Genomic DNA, 20,031 nt, shown 5'->3' on the forward strand with positions numbered 1-20,031 from the left:
TCTCATGCTCTACCAACTGAGCCAGCCAGGTGCCCCTCAGTTTGCTCATTTATAAATCAAGGATGTTAATTCCTGCCCTTCAGAGTTCAGAGTATTTTATTTTGTTTACATCAACAAATACCCGAGTACCTGCTGGCTACCCTATCTAGACACTTGTGATACAAAGATCCACAAAATTTGGTTCCCATTCTCAAGGTTTCTTTAGAAACCAGAGCAGGCTCCTTGACTCAGGTTGTGGTAGGGGTACACAAAAGGCTTCGTGGAGCTGTGATCTTAGCTGAGGCTTAAGGAACAAGTAGAGATTTCTCAAGTGGCGGGGCTGTGTCTTAGGCAGGAAACATTAGCAGTGGCACAGAACAGCGTGGTAGAAATAGAATATGGCAAGCAGTGTTCTTTGGTGTTTTTAGAATGAGAAGCCCAAAGTGGGGGTGTGCAGGTTGTAGGTAAGGTCTAAATCATGAAGGCCCTGCTAGTAAGCCTTGCTGTAAGCTTGTACTCATCCTCTGGGTGGCAAGGATTCATTAAAAAGTTTCAAATGTGGGATGGGTGACCTGGTCAATTTCAGGCCTTCTGTAGAACAGTAGTTACTATATATGATTTGCACAAGATACAGTGCAGAAGACCACTTAGAAGGCTGCTTTAGTCGGTTAGGTGAGAGATGAAAAGGGTCTGAGTAATAGCACTCGTGATAGAAAAGACAAGAAGCACATAAAAGGTGAAAAATACGAGGTGGTAGAATCAGTAGGATCATATACAGGAGCATAGGGAAAGCAAGGAATCACTGTAGTAGCAGATACTTCCTGAGGGTGCTGGATACTTTTCTTTCTAAGAGCTATAGTTGTATCTCATTTAGTTCTCGTAACTCTGAGATGTAGGGATTGTCATCCCTATTTTACAGATAAGAAAACTGAGGAAAGGGAATTGACTTGCTGGTCCACTCAAGGTCATAGTAGTTGGTGGTATGACCAGCACCCAGGGAGTCTGACTCTTCGTAGAGCCCATGCTCTTAGCTACCTCGTCAGGTGGCTGTTAACCAAGGATATAACATGAATATAAAGATTGGGGTTTCTGACTCAAGTAATTGGATGGTTTGTTGGTAGGCTCATCAGTTGACCAAAAAAATAGTCAAATACGAATATTCAGGAGGAAATAGCTGGTGGGCAGTTTAGTACAAGACTCTGATGGATCAGTTAGCAGTCTATACCAGTAGGAACAATTTGAGAAATAACCAGCAGAAATTAAAAGTAGTGAGTTTATGGAGCTATGCAGAGCAAAAAGATGAGTGATTCTGAGATGGAGTCCTGGGGACACCACACCCAAGAGGGTCCACGTAGAGACTGGATGTCTGGGGAGGGAAGAGCAGAGCAACACAAGTAGAGTGATTATAGTAAGTGTACTGTTTTTATTAACCTCATTTTGCATGTGATTCCTATATACTTGTTCAAGGTCACACAGTTAAGTAAGTGGTTGACCTAGGATATGAATCAAAGATTTGAATTCAGCTTGAATTATTCCAGAGCATTGCTCTTAATCACTATGATATACAGCCTCTCAGTGTGATGAGATCCCTGAAGTGGGACAGGATGGGTCAAGGGTACTGGTAGAGGGCTGGCCTTGACCGGCAGGAAGACGAGCTCATTTTCTTGAAAGAGAGGTAGGAAGGGAGAGTGTGTGCTGTGGATAGTTGGCTGGAGGAGAGGAGGGGGATTAACTTGTGTCTTGGTGAAGGTAGCAAGGTCATACTGGAGATTAATCGTTAAAATAGATGTTTGGTGTGTGAACAAATGCTGTGAACAGAATGGGATCTGTAATCCTACTGGCAGCTGTCACGTGATTTTATTATCTGTCTTTGAGGCTCTCTGCTGACATCCAGCCTTGTGGGTGAAATCCTCACTTTGTTCCAGCCCTACTCATCTCTCCTCCTTTCTGAATTTAGTTGAATTTAAGAGTTAATTTCAGGCATTCTTAATTGTGCCTGATGTTGGCACTGGTCTGATTTTATTTATTTACTTATTTTTAAAGTTTATTTATTTTAGTAATCTCTGTACCCAACACGGGGCTTGAACGCACGACCCCAAGATCAAGAGCTGTGCACATTCTTTGACTGAGCCAGCCAGGTGTCACTCACTGGTCTGATTTTAAACCAGTTGTAGGCAGGGACTACATCCTTTATTGATTTATTTTTTTTTTTAAGATTTTATTTATTTGATAGAGCACAAGCAGGGGGAGTGGCAGAGGGAGAAGCAGGCTCCCCGCTGAGAAGGGAGCCTGCCTCGGTACTCAATCCTAAGGACTCAATCCTAGGATTCTGATCCCAGGATTCTGGGATCATGACCTGAGCTGAAGGCAGATGCTCAACCGACTGAGCCACCTAGGCGCCCCAGGGACTACGTCCTTTAAACTACTATTGTTTGTCTCCAAATGCTTAAAATTGGGAACGTAGTAGGTATTGTAAATTCTTACCACTGATAATCATGTCATTTTATTAGCAGTTACAAATTTAAGTGAAAGAAGAAAGTGTGGACTTTTCTGTTTAAAGTGAATTTTCTTTATAAACACAAGGGGGTGCTCTTTAACTATCAATGCCAAGTAAAAAAAGTTAAATGTCTCTAAAGTCTCTGAAGGAATGAGTGTAGGGAGTCTGCATTAGGCAAATTCCTGCAAGAACAATAATACAATTAGATGGTAGATATTTTAGTTATCCTTTAAAATGGAAAGGTTTGTTGTTTTTGAGAATTTGTTTTCCCCCCACAATTCAAGTATTAAAAAAATATTATTTCTAGGTATCTCCAGAAGACCCTGGAGCTCAGTTCTTGATCCGTACCGGATCTTTTGGCCGCAATAGGGCTGAAGCCTCTTTGGAGCGAGCCCAGAATCTCAACCCCATGGTGGATGTGAAGGTGGACACTGAGAATATAGAAAAGAAGCCGGAGTCATTTTTCACTCAGTTTGACGCTGTAAGTTTCATAGAGTGTAAAATCTTAAGGCTCAGTACATTGCCTGCGTGGTCTCAAGTGTGACATTGCCTTAGTGTATGTGCCTTACTAGCACATTGCCTTGCCATGTTGAATGTGTTGGTAGTAGATCCAGTCTGTTGGATCTGCTGTAGCTGTTTGTGATTTGCTGTCTGCTGCTTTCTTCTTTGGGCATATGTTCCCTTACACCAGGTTTCATCATTGGTGGTCTGTACTCCTTCCAGAATCTTTCCATATAGCTTTGATACATTTTACTGCAAGTGTTTTCTCTGGAAAACAAGTTGGTGGCTAATTTCTGTAGTAGAGGCATTTTTTTTGTTAGAAATATCAAACTACAGCTTGTGTTTTGTCTTAAAAAAAAGAGCACACCTGATCTTGGTCTGTCTGTCTCTTTCACACAGCCACTTTGACCGTGTTGCCATGGATAACTAGACAAATTCACTGTAGTCATAAGCCAAATGAGGCATATCCAGCCTCATTTGGTTTTCACTGCCAGATCTATGCAGAGGTGAAAGGATAAGTTAAATTCTGTTTCAGCATCTGTGACCTTTCAGACATGGTTCCCTGTACCCAGGAAAAGCTAAACAAATGTTGGATAACCATGAAATAGTCACAGATGATCTACTTGTTTTTTAAATGAGAGGCCTATTACATGAGAGGTTAGAATTTGGGCTGGGTAGTTTGTTTTTCCACACTTTTATTTCATATGTGCATCTGTTCAGATATGTGCTTGGAATGATGGATCATCTGTGCGTTTTGTCTTTTTTTTTTTTTTAATTTAATTCATTCTATTTTGTAACTCCGAAGTATTGGAATATTTTCTGTTTGGACAAACCTCTCCTCTTCATTTCTTTATCCATAGTAACTACATTTGGTTAATTCTAGGTGTCCCTTGCATTTCTAGCACTTAAGAGAGAGGGTTTGTTCGAACTGAAGCACCGGGCCAGTTGGTTGTATAAAGCATGCGCATGGGGCGAGGATCAGTGTCTCATGGGCTATGTATGACTGGGCCTCTTAGGTTTTACCCTCACTTTTGACTCTGCAGGGTTCCATTTGGTCAATGTTGCATGTTCAGCTGTGACGTCTTGCCTTTTAGATTTGATTTTTTTCCTTGGGTATTTTCATGTTCAGAAGAAAACTTGTGCAATTTAGAAATTGTCTTCATGACCCTTATCACAAAGGTTTTCCTGAAAAGATGGTGTTTCATGCAGTAAAACTTAGCTATTTCCAGTACCTCAACTTTTGGAACACAACATAGAGGCCTCAGAGCAACATTGATAATTCCAGTGAGTGAATCACCGGTTCATTGTCTACGTCTGAATGGAAGGTCACTTGGTGTGTAACCTTTTCTTTTGTCCTTAAATTCAGATAAAGTTTCACGTTGAAAACTGTGGAAAACTAATCTCAACAGGACTTGTTTATCTTCTTCATCTTAACATATCAATCAAAACAAGGAGGGAAAAATGCCCCCGAATTTAAATATGACCCTTGGGTCACTTAAAACTGGTTTTGCTTCTCATGATAGCTTATTCAGATTTTAATAGATTAAATAATTTAGAAATAACTTAGACTAAATTATTACTGTCTTTTCCCTTTTCACAAAAACTTTGAGGTGTGGTTTATATATGTTCATAGAACAGGGGAAATAAATTCATTGAATGGCTTTTACTTTCTGGTTTAAACCCATTTTGTTTTGGTTGCAGAAAGTGGAGGTCTCACAATTTACATTTCTAGTGAAACCTGCAACTTTTCTTTTGTCTTCTAACCATAGGATCCAAAGAACCTGTTATTCCAGTTTGAAACTGACTTTAGACATGCCCAGAGAGACTGTTCATTAAGATTTATTTAGACATCAGGGCAGTGATTCACATTTTGCAAAGCTCACACTCAGCCAATTCTATCTTTCTGCAGGTTTGTCTGACTTGCTGCTCCAGGGATGTCATAGTCAAAGTTGACCAGATCTGTCACAAAAATAGCATCAAGTTTTTTACAGGAGATGTTTTTGGCTACCATGGATACACATTTGCCAATCTTGGAGAGCATGAATTCGTAGAGTAAGTTTTGGGAGAGGAGGGGAGAACATAATATTTTCAGAAAAAAATATAGTTTTATTCACCGGTAGGAAACAACCCATCTAAGGAAAGTATGCTTGAACACTTGGCAACCAGTTCATTAACAGCCTACTGATTATATAGGTTGTGTGTTCAGAATTGTAGGAGATGTGGCCCTTGTTTTCAAAATAATGGTCTAATCTAAAGCAGAGTTCTTACGGCAGTCAAATATACCACGTGGGTATTTGATCAGCCTGGACTTCAGTTGGTGAAACCACACCTTCTGTGTACGGGAGACTTGCTTGGATTGTAAACACGTGTTCCTCAGTTTTGGCTTCTGTGTTTTGAGGTTGATAATAAAATGAGTATGAAATAGTTAAGATGGGTAACTCTGAAGGCACAGGCAGTCAAAGTCTGTCTTGGAAAAGCTCCAAAGTCCAGAGACTGCTCTGGTCTAACAAACAGACCTTATCCTCTCAGTTTGAATATCAAGGTTGCAGACGGTGGTGATTCTCACATGATGGGACCTGCAGTGGTTTGAACTTGTAGCTTCTAGATGAAAGGTGGCAGATGATACCAGTATTGTTAAAACTATCTGCACTGGGTTTTTGGCTGTTATTTCTGACTACCTCCCTTGCTAATAAGAGGTAAAGAGAGATCCTGTGTGGTAGGTGAAGCTTCCTACCAAGAGTCAAGAATTGCTTGTTTTGGGGCGCCTGGGTGGCTCAGTCGTTAAGCGTCTGCCTTCGGCTCAGGTTGTGATCCCAGGGTCCTGGGATCGAGCCCCGCATCGGGCTCCCTGCTCCGTGGGAAGCCTGCTTCTCCCTCTCCCACTCCCCCTGCTTGTGTTCCCGCTCTCGCTGTGTCTGTCTCTGACAAATAAAATCTTTAAAAAAAGAATTGCTTTGTTTTGTTCAGTTTCTTAGGCAGATCACTGAAATATCTCTGGTCTGCAAATATCTTGTCTGTAAAATTGAGGTGAGGGAAGGACAGACATGTTCAAAATCTCTCATAACTTTGGCATTTTATGGCTTTCAGAAACTCTGTAGTTTCTTGGGCACACTCTAAACGGATGGAGAAGTCAATACTAGAGAAAAGCAGGCCAGATTATTTTAATGTGAGCTCCCCATGGCAGAGGGGAGAAATTAAGTTTGGCTCTATTTCATAATTCAAGTGAAATTTAAAAAGCTTGCTGAGAGCTTACTTTGCGCTGGGCAGTGTATGCTAAGCAATTCGTTATTTCTCATCTTAAAATAATTCTGAGAGATTGTTATTCCCACATAGTGGGTAATTGATTTATCAGGTAATCATTGGCCACTTTGGGATTTGAACCCACTCTGATACGCCTGACTGCAAAGCTTTTGCTCTTTTTTTTTTTTTTTTAAGATTTATTTATTTTAGAGAGGGTGCACAATGTGGGGGAAGGGGCAGAGGGAGAGGGAGAGAACCTCAAGCAGACTCCCTGCTGAGCATGGAGCCCAACGCAGCTGTTGGTTCCCACGACCTTGAGCTGAAACCAAGAGTCAGACACTTAACCCGCTGAGCCACCCAAGCACCCCAGGCTTTTGCTCTCAGCCACCATCCTATCGCGTAAGCTGGTGATGCTCTTCTTGTTCTAATGGCTTGATTCAGAGAGTAGAGTTCAATTCCCTTCCCTTGTCACTCTCTAGGGAGAAAACCAAAGTTGCCAAAGTTAACCAAGGGGTAGAAGACGGACCTGATACCAAGAGAGCAAAGCTTGATTCATCTGAAACGACTATGGTCAAAAAGGTATGTGTACTGTGAGGGGGTCAAAGATCAGAAACCTTGGAGCCTTGTTGGGGATAGGCAGTCACAACTGCAAGCAGGGGAAGCAAGCATGTAGTCTTGAAGGGAGGGGTCTGGACAAACCCGGCTAGTGCTTGTCCAACTTAAAGGAGGGAGGGGGTAGCTGCTGCTTAGTTTCAGCCAGCTGTTGCCATGAAGGAATATGGACCCAGTGATGCCAGGTGTTAATTTTTTTTTTTTTTTAAAGATTTTATTTATTTATTTATTTGAGAGAGAAAGCAGGAGCTGGGGGAGGGGTAGAGGGAGAGGGGAAAGCAGATTGCCCACTGAGCAGGGACCCCGATGCGGGACTTGATCCAGGGACTCCAGGATCATGACCTGAGCCAAAGGCAGTCACTTAACCAACTGAGCCACCCAGGTGCCCGCCAGGTGTTAATTTTTAACAGAATCAGAAATACAGATTTTTTTTATAGGTTCTGTCCCAAACTTTTTTTTTTTTTTTAGATGTTATTTTTTTGGAGAGAGCGTGCGCACGTACAAGCATGCACAAGGTGGGGGAGCAGCAGGCAGAGGGAGAAGCCGGCTCCCCACTGAGCAGGGATCAATTCAGGGCTCTATCCCAGGACCCTGGGATCATGACCTGAGCTGAAGGCAGACACTTAACTGACTGAGCCACCCCAGGCATCCCAGTACCAAACTTTTTAATACTGGCTACCTACTCACTTTGGTTTGAATGCTGTTCCTTTCACCCCGTGGAGGCTAGAGAGAACATGCCTGCAGGACTGACTTGGTGTGGGGGCCGATTGGAGCCTCTAGTATTTGGAGCAGTGTCGGAATGACTGTTTTGGAGCAAAGGCCATCCCTCTTGCATAAAAGAAAGTTTTTTGGATAGACAGACAATTTAGGGAAGTCCTACCTAAGTGGGCAGGAAGACAGTTTAAGCTTGAATTGTTTATGCTTTGCTTCTTTTAAAATGAAGTATTCGAGGACAGCTTTCCACCAGATAACCTTTTAAGAAGAAAGGCCTCAGTGTTGACAAGTGTTATCATCCGGTGTGTATTTTTTAACATAGTTTTTAGGGGCTTAGGCTCTACTGGAGTTGGCGCAGTGATTTAAATCATTTTACAGAGAGAGCAGGGACTCGGAAGGAGATGATTTCCACAGCCAGTGTTGGAATCCGATAAGGGAGTCCTGCACTGGGGGAGACAAGATGAAGGGGCCAGAATTGGTTTTGTCCAACTGAGGAAAGACATGACCGAGTCCATATTTACTCTTTGCTTTGTAGATTTAAATATTGAGAAAGAAAAACAGCTGGTCAGAGCTTCGAGTTAAAATTGCTCTAAAGGGGGGATTCTAAGAGCGCAGAAACCACAAGAGAGACTGCAGAAACCACAGAAGTGGAACTCGTTGAGTTTCCAGCAAGGCTGCGCAGGAGATTTTTGTTTTCTTGCTCTTTATGTTTGTATTGGAAGAGTTTGATTGCTGTGAGTGTGATATAGAGGAATTATTAAGCCCTAATTTTAGTGTCTATTCACAGGACCATAATTACCCAGAGTGAACATTGGTGTTTTGGCCAAAACTTGGGTCCTTTTCTTTCTCCCTTCTTTTCTTTCTTTTTGAGGCCCAGTCAAGCTTTATCTGAATAGCTCCGTGAGTTTGGTGGGGGGAGATAAATTGTTAACTAAGGAGGAGTACAAAAGCATCTTTGTGGGTGCTGTCAATTTATAAATCACACCCTCTTACAAGTGTGACACTTGGCCTTGGTGTGAAGGGTTTTATGGCTTAAGGGCCTTCTCTGATTGAGGCGGGGTCGTTCACATTCAAATGGGGGAGAGCGCCTAGCTTTGTTAGCCCTTCACAGCTGGAAGTTTCTCCCGGAGTCAATACTGATGATGGTGCCCACTGGGGCGGATCTGGAAACCGCTCTGGGGAGCCACTTTATCTAGCTATGAGGAGAATGTGGGCAGCCCAGGCAGGCACCCGGTGGCCTTCGCGTACCATTCCTTGGGCTCTTCAGTCACAGAGCTCTTTGTGCGGCCTCTTCCTCCAGGGGCCGAGTTTGAAGGTATCAAAATATTCCCCAGCTGACATTGTTAGTCAGCTGTTTCACTTGGACAATTCAGGCTTGGATTCCAACCCCGAGCCCTTAAGGTTGTGAGGCATTCAGTGCATTCCTGATGACAATCCCTGGGATTCCAAACCTTGTCTTTGTGCGGCCTCACTAAGAGCACTGCGGAAGGATGGGCTTGAACTGGGTTTGGGCTCTGGCTTTGCCACCTTATAACAGGCCTTGTCCATTTTGGCAGAGACTGCTCCTTGGATTTTAAAGTTTTCTTCCAACTCAAAAATTCCTTAATTGAGATTATGCCCCTTCGCCTAAATTGTACAGAATAGGTAGTTGGGTTATGCTCAAAGTGCAGGATGGGGGTGGGGAGGCAACCACTTCCTGTTTCCTGTGAAAGGTTTCTGGTTAGGGTTCCCTCCCCGCCCGCCCCCCCCCCCCCCCCCCCCCCCCCGCCGCCTTTTCCTTAGGTTCAACCAAATGTTGTATAGCCACTTTTGCTTCAAGGTACACATTGTGCTCCTAAATTAGAAATGTTAAAAAACAAAGAGGAAAAATAGAGCTTGTGGTTTTCACACCGCTTAGGAGGATACTGGGCCTTTCTAGCACATGTGTCATCATGATAAATACAAGAGTGGGAAAATTCTTAGCCCAGAGGTAGGTGCTTGGTCGTTGGCTTCCTCTGGTGCCCAGGAAAAGTTATGAGACAGATTTCATCAGAATCAGGTCTTGGGCACAATCCTAATAGAGATACCAGTGTAAAGTAGATAAAGGAGAGGGCAGTAGTTTTGTGATGAGGAAGTGTCCAGAAAGATTTCCCAGAGGAAGAGTTGTTAAGAGTTGGTACATGAAGGAGAGTTTGCCAAGCACTGAAGACAGGACTGGCATTTAGTCACAGGAAATGGGATCAACTGAAAGCACAGACGTAGGAACAGAATGACTCTGGCTTCCCTCACCCCGAAACAGCCAGGTCTTTTTGTATCTGTGAGTTGCAAAATGCCTACTGTGTGCAAGGCATTCTGTGGGGTGCAGGGAAGTGCATCCAGTCCCGTTGTCTCTATTTACGGCTGCCACCAAAGCTAAGAGCAGTTCCTTGACTTGCCTGAGATCCTGCAGCTATGTTAAGAGGGAGTGGAGGGGGAGGACATAGACGGTGGCCACGGGCACAGGCTTGCCCTGCCTCCTAAAGGGTGAATCCCCCTTGGAGTTTCTAGGATAATTTTAAACTTTATGGAGATGATGGGATAAAATACATGAAAATTGGGACCTTTCTGGAAAAGCCTTCAGGATAAAAGGCCACCCTCATGCTCCCATGCTGCTGCTCATGTTTCTTTATTGTTAGGGCTGCCAGACACAGTAGATGCCTGGTGGTGGTGACTCTGCATCACAGCTCTTTAAAAATTAAACATAACAAAGGATTTGTTTGTGACATGCTAAGAAATACAGATTTAATTTTACCTCTGTTTCTGAAATAGTAAGGGACTAATTTGGGCACTGTTAATACTCTTGCATGAATCAGTTGTGAGATTCCACAGTTGAGTAGTGATTCATTATTTTGATCCCCCTTTCTGAGCAGTTTACGGACGACTCATCTCCTTTCACCCCCATCCTGAAGGGAACATTCCAGGGACTGACTGGTTTCATTCTTCACCTTGGTTTGTGATGCTGAGGGAACTTGTCAGGGTTTCTCTCCCGTTAGGGTCCAGGCTCCATAAGGGCTGGGCGCTTTTTTTCACTGCTGTGTTCCTGGTGCAGTCCCTGGTACAGTCTTACCCAGGAAATGTTTGTTCAGTGTGTTGTGGCTGCTCCTGACACATAATAGGACAGCTTTGGAGATCATTGTCATTTTAAAAAAGAATTACTGAGTTGACTTTCTTTGTGATCAACCAAATGGATTAATTAACCTCATAACACATTAGTTGTCATGGTTTATGTTATTTGAGCTGGGCTGAGAGAACAGAATTCCAAAAGAGGACAAGGGACTTGGCCCGGAGTATTTAGAAGTAAGTCATTGGGTTGCCTAGACCAGGACCTTTAGACCAGAGGTGTTTAAAACCCTGCTAATTGTCAGAATCACTTGGTTTGGGGGTGGGGGGCAGGAGATGCAGGGTGCATATTGCAGAGTTGGGCAGAGTGCTGATAGCAGGTTTTTAAGGTAGGACAGGTGGGGGGCTGGGGGCGAGGTTTTGGCACTCTAGGAATGAGGGAAGGGGGTCTCCCAGCATCACGGCACAATCCAGTGTATTTTTTATTGTGATATCTGATATCCCCAAATAATGTGACATCAATACAGATTACAGAACATAACAACAAAACACTACCCAACTTAAAAACCCAAATATTTCCAGTCCTGTTGTACCAATCTGTGTGTTCCTTCTCTGTCTTCTCCCCAGGGAGGTACGTTTGTGTGGATTTTAAAAAGTACGGGGGTCGGGGGCTGGTGCCTGGGTGGTTCAGTCAGTTGAGCCTCCAGCTCTTTGATTTTGGCTCAGGTCATGATCTCAGGGTCCAGGGTCGTGGGATTCCGTGCTCAGCGCAGAGTCTCCTTCTCTCCCTCTCTCTCTGCTCCTCTGCGTGCTCATACGCTTTCTCTCACTCTCTCTCTCAAAATAAATAACAAGTACCTGGAAGGGGCGGTTATAGCCCTGCTTGACATGGCGTTTTACCACGTTTGTAAATCTAAACAATGGAATGTGATGTAGGTGTAAATTAAGAATGATGTAGCTAATCTGCCATGGACCCACCACCCAATTTAAAGCATAAAACTCTGCCAGCATGGTCAAGGTCCCCCAGCTATCCCTCCCCAGTATAAGTAATCACTACCCTCAATTGTGGTTCTCATTCCCACCCATTTCTTCTTACTACATATGTATTTCCAAGCAATATAGGATTGTTTGGTATGCTTTTTAACTTCTTAAAAATCAGGTTTAATATTGTATGCATGCTGCCACCTGCTTTTTAAGAGCAGCGTTATATTTGTGAGGCCATCTGTGTTTGTATGCAGTTCTAGGGCTTTGCTGTCCATTGTGGTTAGCCACTAGCCACATATGGCTATTTAAATTAAAATTAACTAAAATAAAATTTTCTTCAGTCTCCTAGCCACACTTCAAATGCTCACCAAGCACGTACGGTATTGGCATCTGTATTGTGCACAGATACAGAACAGTTGCCATCATCACTGAGTTCTCTAGGACAGCCCAGCAGGACATTTGGTCTTTTTTTTTTTTTTTTTTGCTGTAGTGTATTTGTTGTGTGAATGCATTGCTGTTTGTTTATCCAGTCTCCTATTGGTGAGCATGTGGGTGTATAAAGTTTTTCTGTTACAAATGGTGTCACAGAGAGAGAGAGAGAGTGTGTGTGTGTAGATAATCTCTCTGGGTAAATGTGTGATTTCTCTGGGATGTATGCTTAGGTGGGAGAATAGGGTATGTGCAGTTTCAACTTCACCAGACCTGCTAAATGACTCTCGAGTAGTTTTATCAATTCACATTCCAGAATCATCAGTATGTAATGGTAACATTTGGTGACTTCAGGCTCTTTTACCACTCTGCTGAGTGTGACAGCTTTGTCTTGGATTGTGGTTGTCATTTGTTAGAATGCTTTTGAAAACTATAGACTCTTGTGAGTAGGTGTGGAAATCCAACTTAGAAATCTGTAGTTTTCAACTTGTCTCAATTCTGATTTACATTTAGCTTTACAGCCAGAGCTGTATCCCTTGTTATAGATGTTCAGCCTGCTTTTTTAAAAGTAAAATATTTTGGGATGCCTGGGTGGCTCGGTTGGGTGTCTGCCTTCGGCTCAGGTCATGATCCCGGAGTCCTGGGATCAAGTCCCGTGTCGGGCTCCCTGCTCAGTGGGGAGTCTGCTTCTCCCTCTGCCCCCCCCCCACCCTCATGCTTGCGCTGTCTCTTTCTCTGAAATAAATAAATGAAATCTTAAAAAAAAAAAAGTAAAATGTGTTTACAGTCCCAAATGTGGGAAATACAGAACAAGTTGAGAAAATGTGAACCCTGCTCGCCAGTAATGACTGTCATATTCCTTTCAGTATTCTTTCTACTCATCTGCATATGTGATAAAATTGGGGTTTTAATGAACATACGTTAACATGAGAAATACATAACAATCTAATATACATGACATATACACATAACATCTTTTGCTTTCTTCACTCAACATATTTTCCATAAGCATAGGAGTGGATGGTCCATTTTGGAGAGTCGTTTTAAGAGGCTGTGTTCTCTTCTCTTTTCGCTTTGCCTCAGTGCATTGAGCCAGGCTCCTATTGCGTTGATGGCTTTATACTTGCCCACTGTTCAGAGTGGCTCAACACAGCCCTACAGTTTGATGGCTGTCAGACTGTGTGGGAGAATTCATCTTTTATATTTACTACTGGGCTTTTGGCAAATGAAAAACAGGTTGGATCCTATCAGCTCACAGATACTTATTGACATTCTCTTCTATGCAGTGCTGTGTCTTTCACTGTGATCCCTGCCTCAGGAAGCTGATACCTGTCTGGGGAGAGTTGTAAGAGGGTTTGTTACTAGTCTTAACTAGACTATCAGTTTGAAATCCTTAAGGCTCAGAATTGCTAGGAAAGGAAATGGATAGTGGAGGGAAGTAAGTCAGGCATTGTACCCAGCGGAATCCATGAGCTGAGGGCAGGGAAAAGGGGGAGGGCTGAGTGAGGTGTGAAAGTTACCTGTTTTGGGGTGTTCATTCTGGGGGTTGTGGCTCCCTGGCGCATATTGCTGGGGGCTTTATCTGAAGACCCTTCGTTTTCTGCGGATGCTGTTAGGCATATTTTTCTCATCGTAAATCCAGTGTCAGCAAGGTGGGCAAGATGGGTACCACCATTTGCATTTGTTGTACTATAGATTAGGTGATGTCGTTTTTTTTGTTTTGTTTTGTTTTGTTTTTGTTTTTTTAAGTAATCTCTACACCCCACATGGGGCTGAAACTCATGACCCCTAGATCAAGATCGCATGCTCCACCAACTGAGCCAGCCAGGCACCTAGACAATAATAGACTTTAGGTAGTTTGAACCAGAAAAATGGGACATTAATTGGGTTCAGGCTGCAGTAGCACAAGAAGCATTGACTAACTACTGTGACCTGAGAAGGGTAAAGACCAGGCCAGCTGGGGAGACTTGGATACAGCAGGAATTTAGCTTTTCTCTAAAGAGCGCTTCCAGCCATTAATGTGTCTCTGTTATTAATTTTCAGATTCTCAATTCCCAGGAGAAAGAATCTGTTTGGTGTGGCCTGGGCCATGTGCCCACCTCTGGCTCTGTCACGTGTGGCTGGAGGGCTGGTACATATTTCAGACAAGGTTACTGGGGGCCTCCTCCCCAAATATCAGAAAACTTCCCTAAAAGTTGCCTGCCACAGACAGGCCTAAGAGAGGTACATTCATTTGTGTGAATTCACAAGTTCCTGGCAAAATTTCGAATAGTTCTGCCCTGAGACTTGGGGAGGAAAGAGGGCCGGTGTCCTTGGTCCTAGTGCTCTACAGGGTCCCAGTCTGGTCTCCTTCTAGCCCTTCCTCTAGTAGAGTGAGGATTCCGTGGGATTAAGGTGATATGTCCACCTGGGTCCATCTCCCCCACCCCCCTAGTTCTGGACCACATTGCGGGTACTTGGGACCCCTGGAATCTCCTGCCCAGACCACCCCGGCTCACTACCCAGGCCTTTGTGGGCTTCTTCCCTGATCTTCCTCCAGAGTGCAAACCTTGCAACAAGGTCCACACGCCTAGGCCTGAAGAGTAGTTGTTTCAGTGGGGAAGGATGGCCTGGGTGGCCACACTCATGTGCAAAGTCTCTTGCACGGTGACACAGAGCCAGAGGTGGGAAGAAAGAGGGGAAAGAGGACCTTTCCCTCTCCTAGTGCACCTCATTCTGCCGCAGAACTCCCAAGGAGTGTGAGAATTCTAAATTTGAACCCAGTCTTCCAGGTAGTAATAAAGAAAGTTTATTTGCTGAGGCAGGAGAATATAATACACTTTATTTTTATATTTTTAAAAAAGATTTTATTTATTTATTTGACAGAGACACAGCGAGAGGGGGAACACAAGCAGGGGGAGTGGGAGAGGGAGAAGCAGGCTTCCTGCTGAGCAGGGAGCCCAATGTGGGGCTCGATCCCAGGACCCTGGGATCATGACCTGAGCCAAAGGCAGATGCTTAACGACTGAGCCACTCAGGCACCCCTACACTTTATTTTTAAATAGCCCGTTCGTATGATTTATACCTAAATACGTAGAAGTGTTATATGGGTTTCCACCTGTACTTTCACCCCAGGCCCTGAAAGTTTAGAGGTAGGCCTGTGTGGGACTGAGACTCTGAAACACAACTTTTTTTCCTCATTTGTCATAGTGTCGTGACCTAAGAAATCAGTGGATTCTTAGCCAGGCAAACTACAAAAATTCTGGATTAAAATCTTGGTAGTTTAGGGCGCCTGGGTGGCTCAGATGGTTAAGCGTCTGCCTTCGGCTCAGGTCAAGATCCCAGCGTCCTGGGATCAAGTCCCGCATCAGGCTCCCTGCTCCTTGGGAGCCTGCTTCTCCCTCTGCCTCTCTCTCTCTGTCTCTTATGAATAAATAAATAAAATCTTAAAAAATAAAATCAAATCTTGGTAGTTTATGAGACCTCATGAGAGTTTGTTTTGTCATTGTGATGGCATTCCCCGACCATACTGCTGACGGCTGGATCTGTGTTGTAAGACTTCTTAAGAGGGGTCTGGCATTCTGTGTCAGGCAATAAATGTCACCCAGCTGGCTATTTCACTTGACTTTTGAGGTCAAACAGACTCATTGACCAAAAGGTTTGAGGGCAGTACAAACATTTTGTATATTAACTTTTACAGTGGATTTAAATCCCAAAGGAGTGATTATGGGGAAGTAGAAAACCACCTTAAAAACCATATGAGTTTTTCATCTTCACTAGTCATTTGAGCTTTCATCTGTCAGTTCCATTTTGGTCCTTAGCAAGCAGTGTCAACTGCCTGGGAACTGATAGATCTTGGTACTGTTGTCTCTTTTCTTTTTTAAATATCTGGGGTGTTTGTTGGAGGAGTGGATATGTGTGCATATGGAGTAGTGTGTATATGTGTGTATATGGAGTAGTGTGTATATGTGGTGAGAGAAGGAAGGAGAAAAAGACCCATACCTCGGGAAATTTGAAATTATTTATACATACTCACATACCATCTTTTTTTTTTTAGATTTTATTTATTTTTTTTGAGAGACACAGAGAGCTTGAGCATGAGTTGGGGGGAGGAGCAGAGGGAGAGGGAGAAGCACACTCCCTGCTGAGCAGGGAGCCCAATGTGAGGACTGATCCCAGGACTCCAGGATCGTGACCTGAGCCAAAGGCAGACACTTAACTGAGTGAGCCACCCAGGTGCCCCCATCTTTTTGTTGTTTTTAAGATTTTATTTATTTACTTGAGAGAGAGAGAGTGTGAGAGCATACAAGTCGGGGAAGGGGTGGAGGGAGAGGGAAATCTCAAGAGAATCCCAAGACTCCCTGCTGAGCAGGGATCCAGACCCGGACCCGGGGCTCAATCCCAGGTCATTGGGATTGTCATGACTTGAGCGGAAGGCAGATGCTTAACTGACTGAGCCACTCAGGCGTCCCCACATATAACCATATTAAACTTCGTAAAAGTAGCTAGTACAGGGGTGCGCCTGGGTGGCTGAGTTGGTTAAGCAGCTGCCTTCAGCTCAGGTCATGATCCTGGAGTCCCGGGATCAAGTGCCACATCGGGTTCCCTGCTCAGCAGGGAGTCTGCTTCTCCCTCTGACCTTCCCCCCTCTCATGTGCTCTCTCTCTCTCTCTCTCTCTCTCATTCTCTCTCTCAAATAAGTAAAATCTTAAAAAAAAAAACTAGGCTAGTACTGAGAACCATTTTTTTTCTGAACCATTTGAGAATAAGGTGTCAAAATGATGCTCCATCCATCACTCCCAAATATTTGTCTGTATTTTCTCAAACAAGGCATTTTCCGTAATCACAAACAAGTTAACTTCAAAATCAAAATTTAAATGGAGACATCACTACCATCTAATCCTCAGACCCCATTCAGGTTTTACCAGTTGTTCCAATCATGTCCTTAATGACAGAAGGATTCAGTTCAGGATTATGCATGCATCTAGATTTTCATGATGCTTTTGAAGATTACAAGCCAGTTATTTTGTAAATTGTTCCTTAGTCTGGGTTCGTCTAATGTTCCCTCATGATTAGATTCCAGCTTCACACCTTTGGGAAAAATATCACAGCAGGGTTGCTCCTCATCCCATCCTGTGGTCTGGTGCTGGTTTCCATATGCTACTTTACTGGCGATGTTAATTTTGATCGTTTGAGTAGAATTATGTCTGCCAGATTTTTCCTTTGAAAACAATTCCTCTCTTCCCTATAATTATCCTCCAGTAATTTTTGGAGAGGTTGTTTGAAAATATGTAAATACCTCATTATTCTTTATCAATGAGTTGATTTTAGCTATATGACTGAAGGATTCTAGTTTATTTAAAGAGTTATAATGTATTATTTTTTTTTCCCCGCAAAGTGTTCCAATTTGACCAGTGGGAGCTCCTTTATGTTGGCTCCTGTTTCCTCTTGACACGTCCCCATCATTCTTTGCACACTTCCTTGTTTCAGGCACAGTAAGATGTTTTGGGCTCCTGTCATACTCTCCCTGACCTAGCTTCGAAATCAGCCATTTCTCCAGAGAGAAATGTTTCTCTCATTGGGGGTTAGAAACCAAGATTTGTCAAGGTCTGCTCACGGCTCCCAGGGCATCATTGCTTTGATGCTTTGTCTGTGGACGCAGCTCTTCAGTATTTGTATGTGCGTACACACATGCTTGCATCTGCATTTACTTCCTTGTCTGTCTGTATATATTGAAAATGAGTTCACACTAATAACCCACCACAGGCTTTATTCTATTTTTTTCCCTTTCCATAATTCTAATTCTCTTCTCTGACAGTGAGAAACCTAGGTTCTCTGTGTATTCACTTGCTGCAGAAGTTCTTGGTTGGTGGGGCGCCTGGGTGGCTCATTCATTAGGCGTCTGCCTTTGGCTCGGGTCATGATCCCAGGGTCCTGGGATCGAGCCCCGCATCGGGTTCCCTGCTCAGCTGGAAGCCTATTTCTCCCTCTCCCACTCCCCCTGCTTGTGTTCCCTCTCTCGCTGTGTCTCTATCAAATAAATAAATAGGAAAAAAAAATCTTAAAAAAAAAAAGAGAAGTCATCCCTGGTTGGAGTCAGTCTCCCAGTCCCCCCTGGGTTGCTACCCTTCTTACCCAGCTCTGCTCTGTCCCCTGCAGCAGGCCACCCAGCCCCCCCCCACACACACACACTCTTCCCTGCCTTTCCTCAGTCCCAGCGGGATGTCTTCTGGACCGAACGATTCAGGAAAGGAAAAGGAAAATCACTTTCTTACTCATATTTAATTGTTTATATTTTAAAATATAGATATGTGCTGGCATTTTTCAAGATAATTTTCATTTAGCTTTAATAGGTTTCGGCAATGCTTCTTGCTACTGTAGGCCTTTTGCTAATGCCATCTCCAGCCCCACAGCCTGGAACTTTTGTTTCATAGCCCTTGCTTATGTTTCTTGCTGTTATTTATTGCTATTGTTATCTTCAAACCATTCTTCTAATGAGACACGTTTAATTTTTTTGTTGGCTGTGACAAAGAATGTTGTATTGAATATCTTTAGACACACACTCTTATTCACTTGTGCAAGAACTTCTGCGGTGTGAACACAGCCAGAGTTAAAGCCAGAGTGGAACTGGATCTTTAGCTTTGCTAGGACTCCTCCTAGTGCAGAGAGTACATGTCATTCATCGCTGTGTCCCCAGCACCCAGAGGAGCACACAGTAAGTGCTCAATTAAAATTTATTGGGCTTGAGTGGTCCTCAGCTGCTTTTAATGAACAGTAAACCTTAAATAATGACATTTCTCCTAGATGGTGAGCTACTGCCCTAAGCAATTTTGCCTTTTTCTCAACAGAAGGTGGTCTTTTGCTCTGTTAAGGAAGCGCTGGAAGTGGACTGGAGCAGTGATAAAGCAAAGGCAGCTCTGAAGCGTACAACTTCGGATTACTTTCTCCTTCAAGGTGAGGACTCAGAGCAGAGCTTCCCAGTGAGCACTTTGTGCTTTGATTTCTGCACCTGTGGCTACAGAGTCCAAGGGGTTTCTTGATGTTTGCCCCTAGTCGAGTTCCTCACGAGGTGGTTCTCCGTGGCCACTCAAGAACATCTAGATGGATGGAGATGTGGCCCATCGTTGAGTTCTGCATAACCCTCACCCATTCTCAGGGAGACTGAGGTAGAGATGTTGCTTTTATTTGTCAAATTTGCAAAGCACTTTTGGTTGCATTTGGATAGTCTTCAGCCTTCCTTTCTCCAGGGCTGGGTCTGTGCAGACTCCAGGAACACCCCCTGCCCCAAGTCAGGAGAGAGGGTGGCTGTGTGTGATAGCTACACACAATTCCTCCCTCCCCAGGCACTATGTATATTGGTTCAAAGGGAAATATATAAAACTTCCTTAATAAACTGAAAATCAGATGAGGCTAATTAGCTAAGAATGAAGCTTTCCTCCTGTTAATTAGTGGTGTTAGCCAGGTTGGGGTTGGGGAGAGTTGGGAAAAACTAGTTTAGAGCACTTAATATCCATTTGTATAGAAATCATCCAGTGTGGGGAGGTAAGGAAGTCATCCAGTGGGTTAGGTAGGATGAGTCTTAGGCACGTGAGTCGGCTAGGACTCAGAAAATAGCTCCTTTTCTGGACGAGGATAGGACGGCAAGGCAGTGCCATCTCTAGTCCAGCCTGAGCACGGGGCCTGGACCCTTGGGAGAAGCCAGTCACTCTGGCTGGCACATCGAGAGCCCTCAGTAAACAGTAGCCATTAATTTGTAAAGGTTTGGGGGGTATAACCTGAGTGGTTCTTACTGCTGCTTATACAAGGAGTCAACAGGTATTTGAGTTTACCAAAATCTGGTGATTCTCAACCAAGGGCGGTTTTGCTCACTGGGGCTAGTAGCGGTGTCAAGACATTTTTGGTTGTTCAGGCTGGGGGCAGATAGGGTGGGGAGAGGTTAGGCATGTTGCTAAATATCCATGGCACAGGACAGCCCCTCGTGACAAAGCGTTATCTGGCCCACAGTGTCACAGTGTCAG

General features: G+C 43.8%; 1 protein-coding gene across 3 annotated transcripts in view; it reads left to right on the forward strand.

Moving 5' to 3' along the window:
- Positions 1-20,031, forward strand: part of SAE1 (SUMO1 activating enzyme subunit 1) — a 76,952-nt gene that overhangs the window by 17,755 nt on the left and 39,166 nt on the right. For all 3 annotated transcript variants that reach the window (XM_027619899.2, XM_027619901.2, XM_027619900.2), the window contains exons 3-6: positions 2,784-2,957; positions 4,887-5,029; positions 6,697-6,796; positions 18,862-18,967. In XM_027619899.2, the coding sequence (XP_027475700.1) occupies positions 2,784-2,957; positions 4,887-5,029; positions 6,697-6,796; positions 18,862-18,967 (523 nt within the window). The remainder of the gene's footprint in view (positions 1-2,783; positions 2,958-4,886; positions 5,030-6,696; positions 6,797-18,861; positions 18,968-20,031) is intronic.

This window comes from Zalophus californianus, chromosome 17, assembly GCF_009762305.2.
Source record: "Zalophus californianus isolate mZalCal1 chromosome 17, mZalCal1.pri.v2, whole genome shotgun sequence".
NCBI classification, from domain to species: Eukaryota; Metazoa; Chordata; class Mammalia; order Carnivora; family Otariidae; genus Zalophus; species Zalophus californianus.